The sequence below is a fragment of the Rhinoraja longicauda genome, chromosome 30 (assembly GCF_053455715.1).
Source record: "Rhinoraja longicauda isolate Sanriku21f chromosome 30, sRhiLon1.1, whole genome shotgun sequence".
NCBI classification, from domain to species: domain Eukaryota; kingdom Metazoa; phylum Chordata; class Chondrichthyes; order Rajiformes; family Arhynchobatidae; genus Rhinoraja; species Rhinoraja longicauda.
In genome coordinates, this window is record NC_135982.1 from 6,562,197 (window position 1) to 6,578,336 (window position 16,140).

General features: G+C 44.6%; 1 protein-coding gene across 1 annotated transcript; it reads right to left on the reverse strand.

Annotated features, from left to right (window-relative positions):
• Nucleotides 1-760: 760 nt before the first annotated feature.
• rbp7a (retinol binding protein 7a, cellular) lies at nt 761-14,844 on the reverse strand. Its single transcript, XM_078425697.1, has 4 exons — nt 14,642-14,844; nt 8,806-8,984; nt 4,346-4,447; nt 761-1,177 (listed from the first exon to the last, which is right to left on the reverse strand). The coding sequence occupies exons 1-4, from the start codon at nt 14,712-14,714 to the stop codon at nt 1,115-1,117; spliced, it is 417 nt and encodes a 138-aa protein (XP_078281823.1). The 5' UTR covers nt 14,715-14,844; the 3' UTR covers nt 761-1,114.
• Nucleotides 14,845-16,140: the final 1,296 nt, after the last annotated feature.

Below are 16,140 nucleotides of genomic sequence, written 5' to 3' on the forward strand. Positions count from 1 at the left end.
ACTATTCCATGCTTTAATTGTGCGAGGGAAGAATGAATTGCTATACACATCTGTCTTATCATATCATATCATATATATACAGCCGGAAACAGGCCTTTTCGGCCCACCAAGTCCGTGCCGCCCAGCGATCCCCGTACATTAACACTATCCTACACCCACTAGGGACAATTTTATTTTACATTTACCCAGCCAATTAACCTACATACCTGTACGTCTTTGGAGTGTGGGAGGAAACCGAAGATCTCGGAGAAAACCCACGCAGGTCACGGGGAGAACGTACAAACTCCTTACAGTGCAGCACCCGTAGTCAGGATCGAACCTGAGTCTCCGGCGCTGCATTCGCTGTAAAGCAGCAACTCTACCGCTGCGCATGTCTCAAATTGAATCGAATGCCCTCGTCTACTGCTAATAGGTTTGGGTTTGGTGTAGATGTGGTCATCTATGTCGAGCTGACCATTTAACAGTTCGTAAAAACAGGTCAAACGGTGGGCTTTACGTCTGTCTTGGAGAGTGTTCCACCCCAATGAATTTAGAAGTTCGGTAACACTCTGTAACAGAGTTACATCTGCATTCTCTTGCTACCGATATTGGGGCAAGCAGAACATAGACCAGCACAGTACAGGAACAGGTCCTTCAGCCCACAATGTCAGGCCAAATTACACCGTTAAACCAATCTCCTCTGTCTGCACGTGATCCATATTCCCCCCATTCCCAGCATAGTTTTGGAGTTTTATAAAAAAAATTAAAAAAAGACACGTACTGTTTTGCTAATCCTTTATGATTATCAGATTCCCACATACATGTGAAACTGCTACTTCCATTCAATCAAATATCTACAGTGTGAATACATTAGTTGTTCAAGAATGTAATCTCACCACAAAATTAATGCTAGATATCCTGGAGCAGATTGACACTGAATATCTCAGTACCATATTACCTCAATGTACAGAAGGATAGCCACCTGAAATCTGTTTCCATATTTCAGAGTGGTAAGAAGTATCTTCGGATCTAATTCTGAGGGCAATGGGGCAAAGTTTCCACTATCGATCACTCAACGTCCAAAAATTTAGTGACAATCGTACAAATTAATAGGTTTCACATTTGGCATCTTCCCTCACTTATGCTGTGGAGTTTTCTTATAAACCTGTTTGCACACCTTGTCTTCACAGTAGATTTCCTGGAAGGAAAGAAATGATGCACATTAATGCCACCAGCAATGATGACAAATACTCAGCGACTAGGCTTGTGAAACATTCTGTTATTACAGCAGTGGGTGGCGCAGCTGATAGAGCTGTTGCTTCACAGCACCAGAGAGACGGGTTGGATCCGGATCTTGGATGCTGTCCGCAGTTGTACAGGGCCCTAGTGAGAACGCACCTGGAGTACTGTGTGCAGTTTTGGTCTCCAAATTTGAGGAAGGATATTCTTGCTATTGAGGGCGTACAGCATAGGTTTACCAGGTTCATTCCCGGAATGGCGGGACTGTCGTATGTTGAAAGACCGGAGCGGCTAGGCTTGTATACACTGGAATTTAGAAGGATGAGAGGGGATCGTATCGAAACATATAAGATTATTAAGGGGTTGGACACGTTAGAGGCAGGAAACATGTTCCCAATGTTGGGGGAGTCCAGAACAGGGGCCACAGTTTAAGAATAAGGGGTAGGCCATTTAGAACGCAGATGAGGACATTTTTTTTCAGTCAGAGAGTTGTAAATCTGTGGAATTCACTGCCTCAGAAGGCAGTGGAGGCCAATTCTCTGCATGCATTCAAGAGAGAACTAGACAGAGCTCTTAAGGATAGCGGAGTCAGGGGGTAAGGGGAGAAGGCAGGAACGGGGTACTGATTGAGAATGATCAGCCATGATCACATTGAATGGTGGTGCTGGCTCGAAGGGCCGAATGGCCTACTCCTGCACCTATTGTCTATTGTCTATTGTCTATTGTCTGTGTGGAGTTTGCACGTTCTCCCTGTGACCATGTGGGTTTCCTCCCAAAGATGTGCGGGTTTGTAGGTTAATTGGCATCTAAACTGCACCTAGTGTATAGGGAGTGGATGCGAAAGTGGGATAACATAGAACGAGCATGAAAGGGTGATCAATGGCTGGCGTGGGCCAAAGGGCCCGCTTCCATGTTGCATCTCTAAAACTATAACTCAACAATTGCCATCAACATCCCAAACTCAATCAGCTTTTGGTAACATAAAACTACTGGTAACTATTTAAAACATATTACAACTTCTTGCCTATTTACCAAATAATTATTGGGGGGCAATTTACAGAGGCCAATTAACCTATAAACCAGCACAGCTTTGGGATGTGGGAGGAAACCAGAGCACCCGGAGGAAACCCACGCGGTCACTGGGAAAGGTGCAAACTCCACGTAGACTTCAGGATCGAGCCTGAGTCTCTGGTGTTGTGTTGCCATAGTGGTGGAGGTCACGGGTTGAACAGTTGCTATTGAAGAAATCTGGCAGATTACTGTAGCAGAGTGTTCTGGATGGTGCACCCTGCAGCCACAATACTGATGCATGATGAGACTGGTGAATGAGATCATTCAGCCTTGAACGTCTGACAGTAACAGCTATCAAACAGTTCATTCATAACTTGTAATAGGGATCCTATTCCAGAGAATCTAAAAGAGCATAAGGCTTCTTTGGAGACTGGCAAAATAATTACTTGGATATTTAAAACAGTTTTTCAGTGTAGTCTTATCACCTTTGTGTTGGATATAATGCAAGCGTTAATCTGAATTTTTAGCAACAGCACTTTTTTGGTGCAACGTTAGGTCACTAAAACTACTCTGGATTGAATGAACGTTTAAATCATCAAGGCTTGTTTTAGGCTAGTACATTTGTATTGCTTCCAAACCCCAGCAGTGTGTTCCAGGAAGCTGGCAGTGGTGGAGAGAGGAGAGCGGGAACATAAAGAGATAAAGAACTGTTTCTATATCGAAGATAGACACAAAATGCTGGAGTAACTCAGCGGGTCAGGCAGCATCTCAGGATAGAAGGAATGGGTGACATTTTGGGTCGAGACCCTTCTTCAGACTGTCTTTGAGTTCTTTTACTCTGAAGAAGGGTCTCGACCCGAAACATCACCCATTCCTTCTATCCAGAAATACTGCCTGCCCTGCAGAGTTACTCCAGCATCTTGTGTCTCTTCGGTTTAAACCAGCATCTGCGGTTCCTTCATACACCAGCATCCTGTTTCTAAATCTTCAGCTTTGCATTCGTTAAATCTCGGGGAGTGGAAGTCACTGGTAAGGGCAGCATTTAATGCTCATCTCAAATTGTCCCTGAGAAATTGATGGCTCTCCTGATTCAAATTGGAGGCTATCTTGTCAGTTCTGTGAGGACAGGGAGCCAGCTTGGTTAACCAGGAACAGAGTAGAGAGAAGAATGAATTTGAACTAATTGGCTTCCAACTGCACAATTTTAGTTTCGTTTTTAGTTTAGGTTAGAGACACAGCGAGGAAACAGGCCCTTCGGCCCACCGAGTCCGCACCGACCAGCGATCCCCGCACACATTAACACCTTCCTACACACACCAGGGTCAATTTACATTTATAACAAGCCAATTATGGAGAGGGTCTCCACCTTCCAGTTCCTGGGGACCACCATCTCCAAGGATCTCTCCTGGACTGCAAATACTACAGCGGTAGTTAAAAAGTCACAGCAGAGACTGCACTTCTTAAGACTGCTCCGGAAAAACAAACTGAAGGAGAATCTGCTGGTGACCTTCTACCGCTCCACCATTGAGAGCGTACTGGCATACTGCACCATAGTGTGGTATGCTGGCTGCTCAGCTGCAGACCAGAAGGCCCTCCAGAAGGTTATTAAGACAGCAGAGAAAATTATCGTCTGTCCACTACCTTCTCTGAAGGACATCTCCAGCTCGCGTTGTCTAAACAGGGCCAGAAATATAATTAAGGACAGCACACACCCTGGATATGAACTGTTTGCTCTCCTGCCCTCTGCCTACAGGAGCCTAAGGGCCAGAACAATAGGTGAGATTGTCTTTGAAAGATCTGCACTGTCGCACTGTTTCAGATGTAGCACTTCTAATTTTGTTGTACTGTTCGTACAATGACAATAAAGGTATATTATTATTATTATTAACCTCCAAATCTGTACCTCTTGGGAGTGTGGGAGGAAACCGAAGATCTCAGAGAAATTCCAGGGAGGATGTACAAATTCCATACAGACAGCACCCAGTAGTCGGGATTGAAGCCGGAAGTCCACCGCTGTGAGGCAGCAACTCTACCGCTGCACCATAGTGCCGTGCTAAGGAATTTGTAAGGCTTAAAGGGTGATCCATTGGTATTCTCAATCCAATAGGAAACATACCAAGTGAAGGTTATCGCCTTCTATCCAGTGAGTCCACCCCCGATTCTTCTTTTCTCCCTTTTGAGTGCACACCAGTTTGTTGTTCTCCCAAATGACAAGAGTCTGCAAAAACAAAGTTTGCCAAGGTGAAAAGAATGATTAAGGCTCCCTTGTTTGAACAAACCCAGTGCATTTCACAATGTCGTTGGAATAGCTGTTGAATCTTATAAGAAGTGATGCAGAAACAAGAATACTTTAGCTTCTGTAGAATTCTGACCATGTGCAATACTGTAAGCGATTTCATCCATTTACCCACTCCTCAACTCTGCTAATTAATGTAATAATAGCTGAGGAGATGGGGGGTAATTAGGCTCAGGTTCTTGCAACGTGTAGATCTATATTTCAAATTCAATTAACTGGAATGAGAGCATATTTGCATTACTTTTTATGCCCCAATGATGCATTAAAATATGCCTTGCACATATTTTCATGGGGTGGTAACGATTTCCTGTTGAAATCCCCACCCATTTTACTGGACTTTACCGGATTCCTAGCCATGGTTCATCGTAACCTATCTGATATTCTTCTAAATTCACTCACACAGGTAACAACATCACCAATGCATGCAATGACCATCTTTGTCTTAGAAACATAGAAAATAGGTTCAGGAGTAGGCCATTCGGCCCTTCGAGCCATTCAATATGATCTTGGCTGATTTTGGGGTTTTTTTTAGATACAGCGCGGAAACAGGCCCTTCGGCCCACCGGGTCCGCGCCGCCCAGCGATCCCCGCACACTAACACTATCCTACACACACTAGGGACAATTTTTTAAAACATTTACCCAGTCAATTAACCTACATACCTGTACGTCTTTGGAGTGTGTGAGGAAACCGAAGATCTCGGAGAAAACCCACGCAGGTCAAGGGGAGAACGTACAAACTCCGTACAGACGCCGCCCGTAGTCAGGATTGTACCTGAGTCTCTGGCGCTGCATTCGCTGTAAGGCAGCAACTCTACCGCTGCGCCACCGTGCCGCCCTCATCCAAAATCAGTACCCCGTTTCTGTTTTTTCCCCATATCCCTTGATTCCGTTAGCCCTAAGGGCTATATCTAACTCTCTGTTGAAAACATCCAGTGAATTGGCCTCCACTGCCTCAGGTTGACAATGGATGGGGTGAGCTGCATTGTCCAGGGTGCCTTTGATAGTAGGGAGGGCTCTGTTCATAATGGTCGTAGCCGAGCCCATCACTCTCCGGATTGCCACCCCAGGCTATGATGCAATGTGGGAACTCTTGCCGTTTGTCGATGCACAGCAAGCTCCCACAATGTGGCTTTGACCTGTCACTTTGCCGGCTATTTTACTTCTCCTCACAGTCACCATTTTGGGTCGTGGAAGGCAACACCGGCCAATATTCTGACTTTGGAGTTGAGTAGGAAGTTCGTTTCAGTTTTCAAAGTACTGATCCAATCCAAGGTTATCAGGAGCGGGGAGTTGGGGAAAGGGCTTCACTGGATTACAATTTGTCCGAATGTCAGATGTCATAATTTGCTTCATTTTCTAATGATTTTCAACTGTATTATAAGTTGCATTTATATGGCACCCAAAACATCCCAAGGTACTTGTGTAGGAAGGAAATGTAGATGCTGGTTTAAACCATAGACACAAAATGCTGGAGTAACTCAGCGGGACAGGCAGTCTTATGGAAGGGTTACTGATACACTGGGCAAGGGGAGCGATAAGAGTTAAGCAAACAGCGAGACTGAATTACATGTAGGGTCAATCAGGTAAGGACCCCCCTCTACAGCCAGATTTATTTTTCAAAGGCACAATGATAAAATAGGTGACATTTTATAATGGGAATTTTAAAGAAAAACTGCAGATGCTGGAAATCTGAAATAAAAATGGGAAATGTTGAAAATGCTCACCAGGTTAGGCAGCAACTGCGGCAATTAATGTTTCGGATCCACGACTATTGATCAGAACTGAGAAACGAAATCAGGTTTTAAGTTGCAGAAATGTTTGGGGGAGGGATAGATAGGACAAAGAGAATACCTATGCTAGGGTGAGGTCAAGATTGCTGCAGAGATAGAATGGAGTTAAGGTTACAGGGAGCATTTAGGGGGCAATGGTACTAACAAATGAGTGTTATAATGCTGTGAAATACAGGCCGGGCTGTGCTAGTGGGGAGAAAAATAAACGAAACCATTTCGCAGATGATCACTTATGGCAGAAACGGCCAGTTGTGAATAAGTGAGCAACGTGAAATGGCAGAATTTGATATTGATTTTTTTTATACGTTAACCATTCATTGTAGATTTGTTCAATTAACCAGATGTAGATCTATCATTTAACATGGTGGAATTTGGAGGCTTGTATTTCGATCATGAGTCTGGGTCTCTGGATACTGGGTTGGAACATAATCACAGTGAGGAAATGTAAGAAAATAACTGCAGATGCTGGTACAAATCGAAGGCATTTATTCACAAAATGCTGGAGTAACTCAGCAGGTCAGGCAGCATCTCAGGAGAGAAGGAATGGGTGATGTTTCGGGTCGAGACCCTTCTTCAGTCTGAAGAAGGGTCTCGACCCGAAACGTCACCCATTCCTTCTCTCCTGAGATGCTGCCTGACCTGCTGAGTTACTCCAGCATTTTGTGAATAAATACCTTCACAGTGAGGAAGTAGGCCTACTGGAGAGAGTAATTTCAGTCTGTTTACTTGGACAGTTTTCATTGCGGGAGTGGATAAAGGAAACTTATGGTAAGAGCATGAAGATATAATAAAATTTAAGTGCATGAAGATATAATTTTTTTAACATACGTGGGTAAATGAGAATAGAGCAGATGATTTCAGTTAAGAATTGCATTAATGCTCCAGGTCAATATTAGTTATGCTGAAACAAGTTAAAATCGATTGTCATAATGTAAGGTACAGGTGCAATGAAAATCTAGCTTGTGGCAGCATCACAGGCACATAGCCTCAGACACAACAACATAAAATATACATAACTTACACATCAATTTTAGTGATAAGAGAAAAAAAAGCCAAATAAAAACAAGATATTAGTGTAAAAATACACAATTAGTAAAATCTACTTCTTTCGTGTCCTTCATTATGTTTCAAATGTTACATCACTGTCATCGTCCGTCCTGAAAAGGGCGCAAGCTTCCGGCGACAATCAGTGGGAGCCATCACTTGTACAGCGGACAATGGTGATAGCAGAATTAGCTCAGTCCATGGTAGGGCAAGAGGTGGTCTGGAGTATTCTGTTGCTGAGGTGTGTACAGGTCAGTTCAAGAAGATGTTAGTCGTATGAAAGTAGTTGTTTCTGAACCTGGTGATGAGGGACTTCAGACTTCTGAAGTAAGCTACATTTGTAAGACATTATATGATGAGACTTATCTCAGCGCATCATATTTCGCTTGGGTAGCTTATAACCCAGCGGTATAAATATTGATGTCTCTAACTTCAAGTAACCCTTGGTTTTCCTCTCTCTCCATCCCTCCCCATCCTAGTTCTCCGACTGATTAAATTTTACTGATTGTATGATTAAATTGCCTTCCCCTCAGCTAACAAATGAACCATTCTACATTCTCCTTGTCATTGTCCCCTTTGATCTGTGTTTTCACACCTTACCCTTCCATATCTCTATGTCTCCCTCTTCCCTGACTCTCAGTCTGAAGAATGGTCTCGACCCGAAACATCACCCATTCCTTCACTCCAGAGATGCTGCCTGTCCTGCTGAGTTACTCCAGCATTTTGTGTCTATCTTCGGTGTAAACCAGCATCTATAGTTCTTTCCTACTCTAAAGGGTCTACCTCTGGTTTACAACTGATAGTCAATAGTAATACAAGGGAAGGCAATTACATTTTAAAAATGTCTCTTTAAAGAGTGAAGTATATATAAGACTTCAGCAATATCTCCCAGTAAAATCATAGTAATTTATCCTGAAAGTGATCATTAAATACAAATTATATGCGTAAAATGAATCAGTTATTTAGTTTTTAGTTTAGAGATACAGCGCAGAAACAGGCCCTTTCGGCCCACCAGGTCCGCGCCGACCAGCGATCACCACACTTTAACACCATCCTAAACCCGCTGGAGACAATGTTTACATTTTACTCAGCCAATTAACCTACAAACCTGTACGTCTTTGGAGTGTGGGAGGAAACGGAAGATCTCGGAGAAAACCCACGCAGGTCACGGGGAGAACGTACAAACTTCGTACAGATAACACCCGTCGTCAGGATCGAACCCGGCTCTCCGGCGCTGCATTTGCTGTAAGACAGCAACTCTACCGCTGCGCCAACCGTACCGATCTCCATTCTTGATTGAAAGTAACTTACCCATTAGTCTCCACTCTGTTCAGGAATAGTGTTGCCAATATAGGCAACTTTTTAAAAACATTTTTTCTAATAAAATATCATTTTACTTCCATGAACATTGTTGGACGTCATTTAATAGATGCTGGGTTCCTACCTTGCATTTGCGATTATCTAAACATTTCACATCTTCGTCAAATTCTTCTCCCACCTTAAACTGGATTTGATAATTTCTGAAGGTGCTGTTTGTTTTGATGATGAATGAGTCTCCGTCCTGTTCAATAATCTTCTCGGGTTTCAACAGACCCGCAATCTTACGAATAGCAAAGTCAATATCTGTCGAAAGAATATTTGACCTTAAGTCTGTGTTTAGAAGCCAGAAGAGACTGCAGGTGCTACAATCTGGAAGAAAAAAGGCGTAAACTAGAAAAACTCAGCGGATCGAGCAACATCTGTGGAGGTAAAAGGAGTAAGTAGACCTTTCAGGTTGGGACCCTGCATCAGAATGAGAGAGAGCAAATAGAGGAAGCATATTTAATTCAAAATCTGGTCCCCCAAAATCTACAGATATTCATAAACTCTAGACAACAAGTGAGGATAGGAAGGGAAATTCCCCTTTTTATATAAATTTACGGAACAGAAGGAGGCCAAGGGTTATTCCAATTTCCTAACCTTGGGACCTTAGTCGTATGGGTTGTGGATTGATTGAAAGACACAGCATGGAAAGAGGCCCTTCAGCTCACTGTCCACACCAACTACCGATCACCCGTTCACATTGGTTCTGTGGTATCCCACTTTCTCGCCCACTCCCTACATCACTAGTTGCAATTTACAGAGGCTGGTTAACTACAAGCCAGCAACCTGCAATGTCCTTGGGATGTGGGGGGGAAACTGGAGCATTGGGGAGAAACCCACGCTGTCACAGGGAGAACGTGCAAGCTCCTCATAGACAGCACGGGAGGTCAAGATCGAACCCGTGTCTCTGGGCTGTGAGGCAGCAGCTCTACCAGCTGTGCCACTGTGCATCCCAGATCTACATCCGCTCGTCTTAATATGTTTTAAGTCTGGTGTTCTATACCAACCCATGTCAAGCAGTCAATGCCAGACCCTCATCATTTATTGAATTTGATTTTATCCTCAACTTATCTTTGACCACTACCTCTACTCCCCAGTAATTAAACCTCTCTGCTAAGGGAAGGATGCTGCCCATGGCTCTCCTAATTGTACAAAGCTCAATATAATCTTCATGTTGAAGGGAAAGCAACCCAAATCTAACTAGTCATAACTATAATACCGGTAACCATGTAATTCACTGCCCCAACCTTTCCTGTGCATATGTTTTCTGTGCTTTACCATTCCTAACTCATCACAGTATTGTATAACATTTCATATAGTTCTAGTTCTAGCAGGACCTCTCTGCACTTGTATTTTAATGCTTTGGTTAACAACGGCATGCATTCTCTTTGTTTTCTTCACTATCTTGGAGTCAAATAACCATTCAAGGTTACATGTGCAAAGAGAGGCACAAGGGACTGCAGATGCAGGAATCTTGAGCAAAAAAACATCTGCTAAAGTAACTTAGCAGGTGTGAACTCAGCATCTGCGGAGGTAAGTAGACTGACGACATTTCGGGTCGGGACCCTTCTACAGATTTAGGAAATAGACAATACACAATAGACAATAGGTGCAGGAGGAGGCCATTCGGCCCTTCGAGCCAGCACCGCCATTCAATGTGATCATGGCTGATCATTCTCAATCAGTACCCCGTTCCTACCTTCTCCCCATACCCCCTGACTCCGCTACCCTTAAGAGCTTTATCCAGCTCTCTCTTGAATGCATTCAGAGAGTTAGACTTTAGACTTTGCATTAGACTTTAGAGTTATAGCGTGGAAACAGACCCTTCAGCCCACCGAGTCTGTGCAGACCAGTGATCATCCCCCACACTAACACTATCCTACACACTAGGGACAATTTACAGAAGCCAATTAACCTACAAACCTGCACGTCCTTGTATACACTGGAATGTAGAAGGATGAGAGGGGATCTTATCGAAACGTATAAGATTATTAAGGGGTTGGACACGTTAGAGGCAGGAAACATGTTCCCAATGTTGGGGGAGTCCAGAACAAGGGGCCACAGTTTAAGAATAAGGGGTAGGCCTGGGGATGAGGAAAAACTTTTTCAGTCAGAGAGTTGTAAATCTGTGGAATTCTCTGCCTCAGAAGGCAGTGGAGGCCAATTCTCTGAATGCATTCAAGAGAGAGCTAGATAGAGTTCTTAAGGACAGCGGAGTCAGGGGGTATGGGGAGAAGGCAGGAACGGCGTACTGATTGAGAATGATCAGCCATGGTCACATTGAAAGGTGGTGCTGGCTCGAAGGGCCGAATGGCCTACTCCTGCACCTATTGTCTATTGTCTATTGTCCTTGGAGTGTGGGAGGAGACCGGATCTCCCGGAGAAAACCCACGCTGTCACATGCAGAACATACAAACTCTGCACAGACAGCACCCATAGTCAAGATCGAACCTGAGTCTTTGGCACTGTAAGGCAGCAACTCTACCGCTGCACCACTGTGCTGCCCTGCAGATGATGCAGTAGATGGGAGAAAACTGGAAAAGAGAGGTGAAGGGAAGGGATGGGTTAAAAACTGGCAAGTGACAGGTGAGGAGGGGCGATGGGCAGGTGGGTGCAGATAGTTGTATGCGTAAATGTCATTTGGGTCAACCAGTACTGGAAAACTACCATAGTAGAGCTGCGTATCAAACTGTGTGGGGAGATTGTATAATGGTATACAGAAATTAATTTCCAGGTTTAATTTGCTTCATGATTCAACCCATGACGTGAACCGACTGATCTCCTGCAGATCCTACCTCGGTTAAAATTGTGTAAGTGCCTGAATACTTTTACAACTTTTCTCAGTCTCTCTTATCTTAATGCTGCATCTCAATCCAAAGAAACGTCCATGAGAACGAAGCTAATCTTCATAACAAGTGGGGAGGTATTCAACCTAAGGTGACAACACTCCAGAACCGAGCACATCTAAACCTGCAATACAATGACAATGTTTGCCCATGCATGCATTCAGAGGCTGACCTCCGGGTCATCGTCAACATTCAGGGTGATAGCGAGAACTGAGGTGCGTGTTTCAGCTATTTATTCACAAAATGCTGGAGTAACTCAGCAGGTCAGGCAGTATCTCAGGAGAGAAGGAATGGGTGACGTTTCGGGTCGAGACCCTTCTTCAGTCTGAAGAAGGGTCTCGACCCGAAACGTCACCCATTCCTTCTCTCCTGAGATGCTGCCTGACCTGCTGAGTTACTCCAGCATTTTGTGAATAAATACCTTCGATTTGTACCAGCATCTGCAGTTATTTTGTTATACTACGTGTTTCAGGAGTACACAGGAGTCCTACATATACTGTGGAAGGATTGCACTATCCTCCAAACTATGCATCAGCCCAACTCATTGGGCATCAGATGCTTTATCTGTGAACAAACCTGTGTGTCCCACTGGAGCCTCAGCAAACACCTCCGAACTTACAAAACCTGAAGTTATCCTCTATCCCAAGGAGCTGTTTAAGAAGATTCACTCTGAAATTTGGTTTTACAGTTAAGAGAAGTTCTCCACTCATTCACTGAAGCGGCTACTCGTCATACAGGACCATGTCCAATTAGGATTGGAAAAAAAAGATCATGCTGTTCTATTCCTGTACTTCACCCTCAGGCCCTTTGACAGCAAGTTAGCTCTATCCACAACTGACACAGCCGATCGACTGAAGATGCCACCTCTGGTCTCACTGCAGCTTTGCACTGTACTGCAACTAGCTTTAGTTTTTCCCTGTACACCAGAGGAATGACTTGGTTCCTACATGCAAGTTTGAACATGAATCTGAACACTAACAGAAGGGTGCACCCAAATGTGATTCTGACTTAAATCCACACTGTCACCCTCAGGAAGTAATTGGGCAACATTGAGACTTGGGCAGTACTGATGGATATTCTATTGGTCTCACACATACACCACAGCTCATTGAAGTAGTCAGTTGTAACTGCAAATGAGACATTCATTAAGGTATACAAGTCATGGAATGGGGCTTCACCAAGCCCGCAATTCATTGCCTAGCCACAAGTGGGCCTGAACTGAACAACTGAACAATCACCTCAAAGGGCAGTTATATTGTGGGTCACAGACCAGAAAGGACCATCAGATTTCCTCCTTGAAGAACATAAGTGAAGAGACAGCACAGAAGTACAGCTGGTAGAGCTGCTGCCTCACAGAGTCAGAGACCCGGGTTTGAATCTGACCTTGGGTACTGTCTGTGTGGAACAGGCCCGACGGTCCACCACGTACTAGCTGATACACCACAGGCCCCATGGCCCACTATGTACTAGCTGTTACACCACACGCACAGGTCCGATGGCCCACTATGTATTAGCTCCGAAATTGTAAACATTCTGGGTGGTAGAGTTGCTTCTCTAAGCATGTCTGTACGGAGTTTGTGCATTCTCCCTGTGACTGTGTGGGTTTCCTCCAGGTGCTTCGGTTTCCACTCACGTCACAAAGGAGTATTTCATTGCTGATCATATGCCAGGCACCCACTCACGTCAGGTTTGTAGATTAATTGGCCGCTGCAAATTACACCCAGTGTGTAGGGAGTGGATAAGAAAGTGGAACAGCATAAAACGATTGTGAACAGATGATCAATGGTCGGCGTGGACTAAGTGGGCTCTCGGGCTCGTTTCCATGCTGTATCATTCTATCAATTCAATTCAATTGATACTTGGATGGTTTAAGGATTCAGCAGTTTCATAGTCACCATCATTGATCCTAGCATCTTATTCCACATTATTTAACGTGGGGAGAACGTACAAACTCCATACAGACAGCACCAACCAGTAGGTGCCAGGATCAAACTCAGGTCACTGGCGCTGCAAGACAGCAACTCTACTGCTGTGCCACCGTGCCGTCCTGTATTGTTCATACACAAATTGTCAGAAGTGCCTTGACTTATTTTATTTTCCAGATTGTTATAAAGAGGATAAGGAACTAAAAACAATTTATCCGGCTTCCAAACACTCCATGATAAAAAAAAGAAAAAAATTATAATCTACATCAGCAAAAACTATCAGACCTGCAACTGGCTGAGTTGCTCCAGCATTTTGTGAAATAAATACCTTCGATTTGTACCAGCATCTGCAGTTATTTTCTTACACGACAGTGACTTCAAGTAGCTTACAATGAAGTTACGAGAATATTACTTAAGAGACCTAGGTGGTGTCGCGCAAGTGAAATGTTTGTGGGCTGCAGGACTCAGTACTTTACAAACTGTCTTAAGAAACCTTATGTATATATTTATTTGCCGGATTAATGACTCTGAAAATGAAATAATCTAGGCCTTATCAAACATAAGGTTTAGCACTACACGTAGCTACGTATCCCAGCTGTGGAGATATTGGGATAGTTGTCTCGTTGTAGGACACTGATTTTTTAAATTATTGGTTTTAAACCATGTATTGTGCTTTTGAGTGTAATTAATCGTGCCTTTGTAAGTAATTTATTCTATGTAATGTCTTGTATTTTAACTGGGCCTCGAATCCGGAATAAAGCAAATGTATGTAATGTATGTATGTCTTTAAAATAACTTGTTCAAAAGCTCAGTAGAGCTTAACAGCCACAGTTTAAGAATAAGGGGTAGGCCATTTAGAACGGAGATGAGGAAAAACTTTTTCAGTCAGAGAGTTGTGAATCTGTGGAATTCTCTGCCTCAGAGGCAGTGGAGGCCAATTCTCTGGATGCTTTCAAGTGAGAGCTAGATAGAGCTCTTAGGGATAGCGGAGTCAGGGGGTACGGGGAGAAGGCATGAACGGGGTATTGATTGAGAATGATCAGCCATGATCACATTGAATGATGGTGCTGGCTCGAAAGGCCGAATGGCCTACTCCTGCACCTATTGTCTATTGTCTATTGTCTAAACACTCACAGTACATACTCACCCAGTGCTTGCAAGTAAGGGTCAAGATTTTCATTGCTGATCATATGCCAGGTACCATTGAAATCTGCCGGCATCGTGGCAGTCGAGGGGCGAGCTGCAGAAAGTTACCAAGGTGGCCGAGGGAGCTGCAGACGTACAAACCTGTCAAACGCCAGGGTCCGTGTCAGCCTAGCGTTTGGAAATGATTACAGACTGACCTTGAGAACTAAGTACACAGACACAGATAAACAGGACTGCAAGTAAAGTCCAGCAGACTATTAACTTGCATCATCCTCAACTACTTATGAAGAACTAGACCAAGTGGACCCGTTGGGCCCAAACCTCTCCTGCATTGGTGCAGCACCCTCTCCTCCCCCCTCCCCCTTCCCCCCCCCCCCCCCACTCCATTCCCCTCAACCCCCCTTATCCTCCCTCCCCCCTCCCTCCCTCGGAGATAGATTTAAACTTTAAAATGTGAATAACTTTAAAAATATAACACCGATTTCAATTAAACTTCTTCCATTTGCACCAAAGGGACGACGGTGAGTAAGGTGGGCCTAAAATTGTCGTGCTATCATGTACAGTTTTGGCTGTAGTTCAGGAACAAACAAACAAGAGTTTTAGTATATAGATGTCAGCAAGGAATTATTATAATATTATGGTGAGTCCGGAAACTTGTTCTTTGTGGAAGAAGTTTATTGCGACAGCAATATTCAATTACAAAGGTTTAACAACAAGATAACGGACAACCATCAAAAACTCACTGTCTTCTTCGAAGACGTCTCCGAACTAACTCTTTTCGGGCGCCAAAAGCGCACATGACAACGCTGTCCAATCAGCGATGTCGCTCTCCTGGACCAATCCCTACGGTCGCGCCCACACGTGACCCTGCTGGCCAATCTGAGGGTTCGACGACCAGGACCACTCTCTATGGTCGCTACATGATCCCCCCCAGAACCCGAGGTACGGAACCTAGCAGGGAGCCGGATTTCGCGACCAGAACGAGTAAGGAGAGGGGCAGACTGAACCACAGGAGCCTGGGAGTCCGGACTTGGTGGAACAGCCGGAGCGGGGGGTTCTGGACTGATCTGAACTGCCGGAGGCCGGCCTCTCCTAGGTGGTTGGCCGACCAGGACTGGTTGGTCCGGATCCAAGTGTGCAGGTTTAAGCCTGGACACCGAGACGAGCTCACTTCTGCCGCCCACGTCTAAGGTGAAGGTAACCGTCCCCTTACGCAAAACCCGGAACGGCCCTTCATAGACCCTCTGCAACGGGGCACGATGGGAATCCTTTCGCAAAAATACAAACTCACAGTCCTTCAGGGAAGGCGGTTCGTGTACCATGGGACACCCATGACGTGAAGTCGGAACTGGGGCCAGGGAACCTACCCGTGCCCGGAGCGATGCTAAGACTGATGGGACTGGAGGCAGCTGACCAGAGGGGTCCGGAAGCAAATCCCCGGGTACTCTAAGTGGCGAGCCATACACTAGCTCCGCGGACGAAGCACCGAGATCTTGCTTA

Excerpts from the sequence above, each read along its gene's own strand:
- rbp7a (XM_078425697.1), bottom strand. The coding sequence starts at position 14,714 with ATGCCGGCAGATTTCAATGGTACCTGGCATATGATCAGCAATGAAAAT. Across the intron at positions 8,985-14,641 it reads CCCTTACTTGCAAGCACTGG|ATATTGACTTTGCTATTCGT; the intron begins GTGAGTATGTAC and ends TTCTTTCGACAG. Across the intron at positions 4,448-8,805 it reads TAGATAATCGCAAATGCAAG|ACTCTTGTCATTTGGGAGAA; the intron begins GTAGGAACCCAG and ends TTGTTTTTGCAG.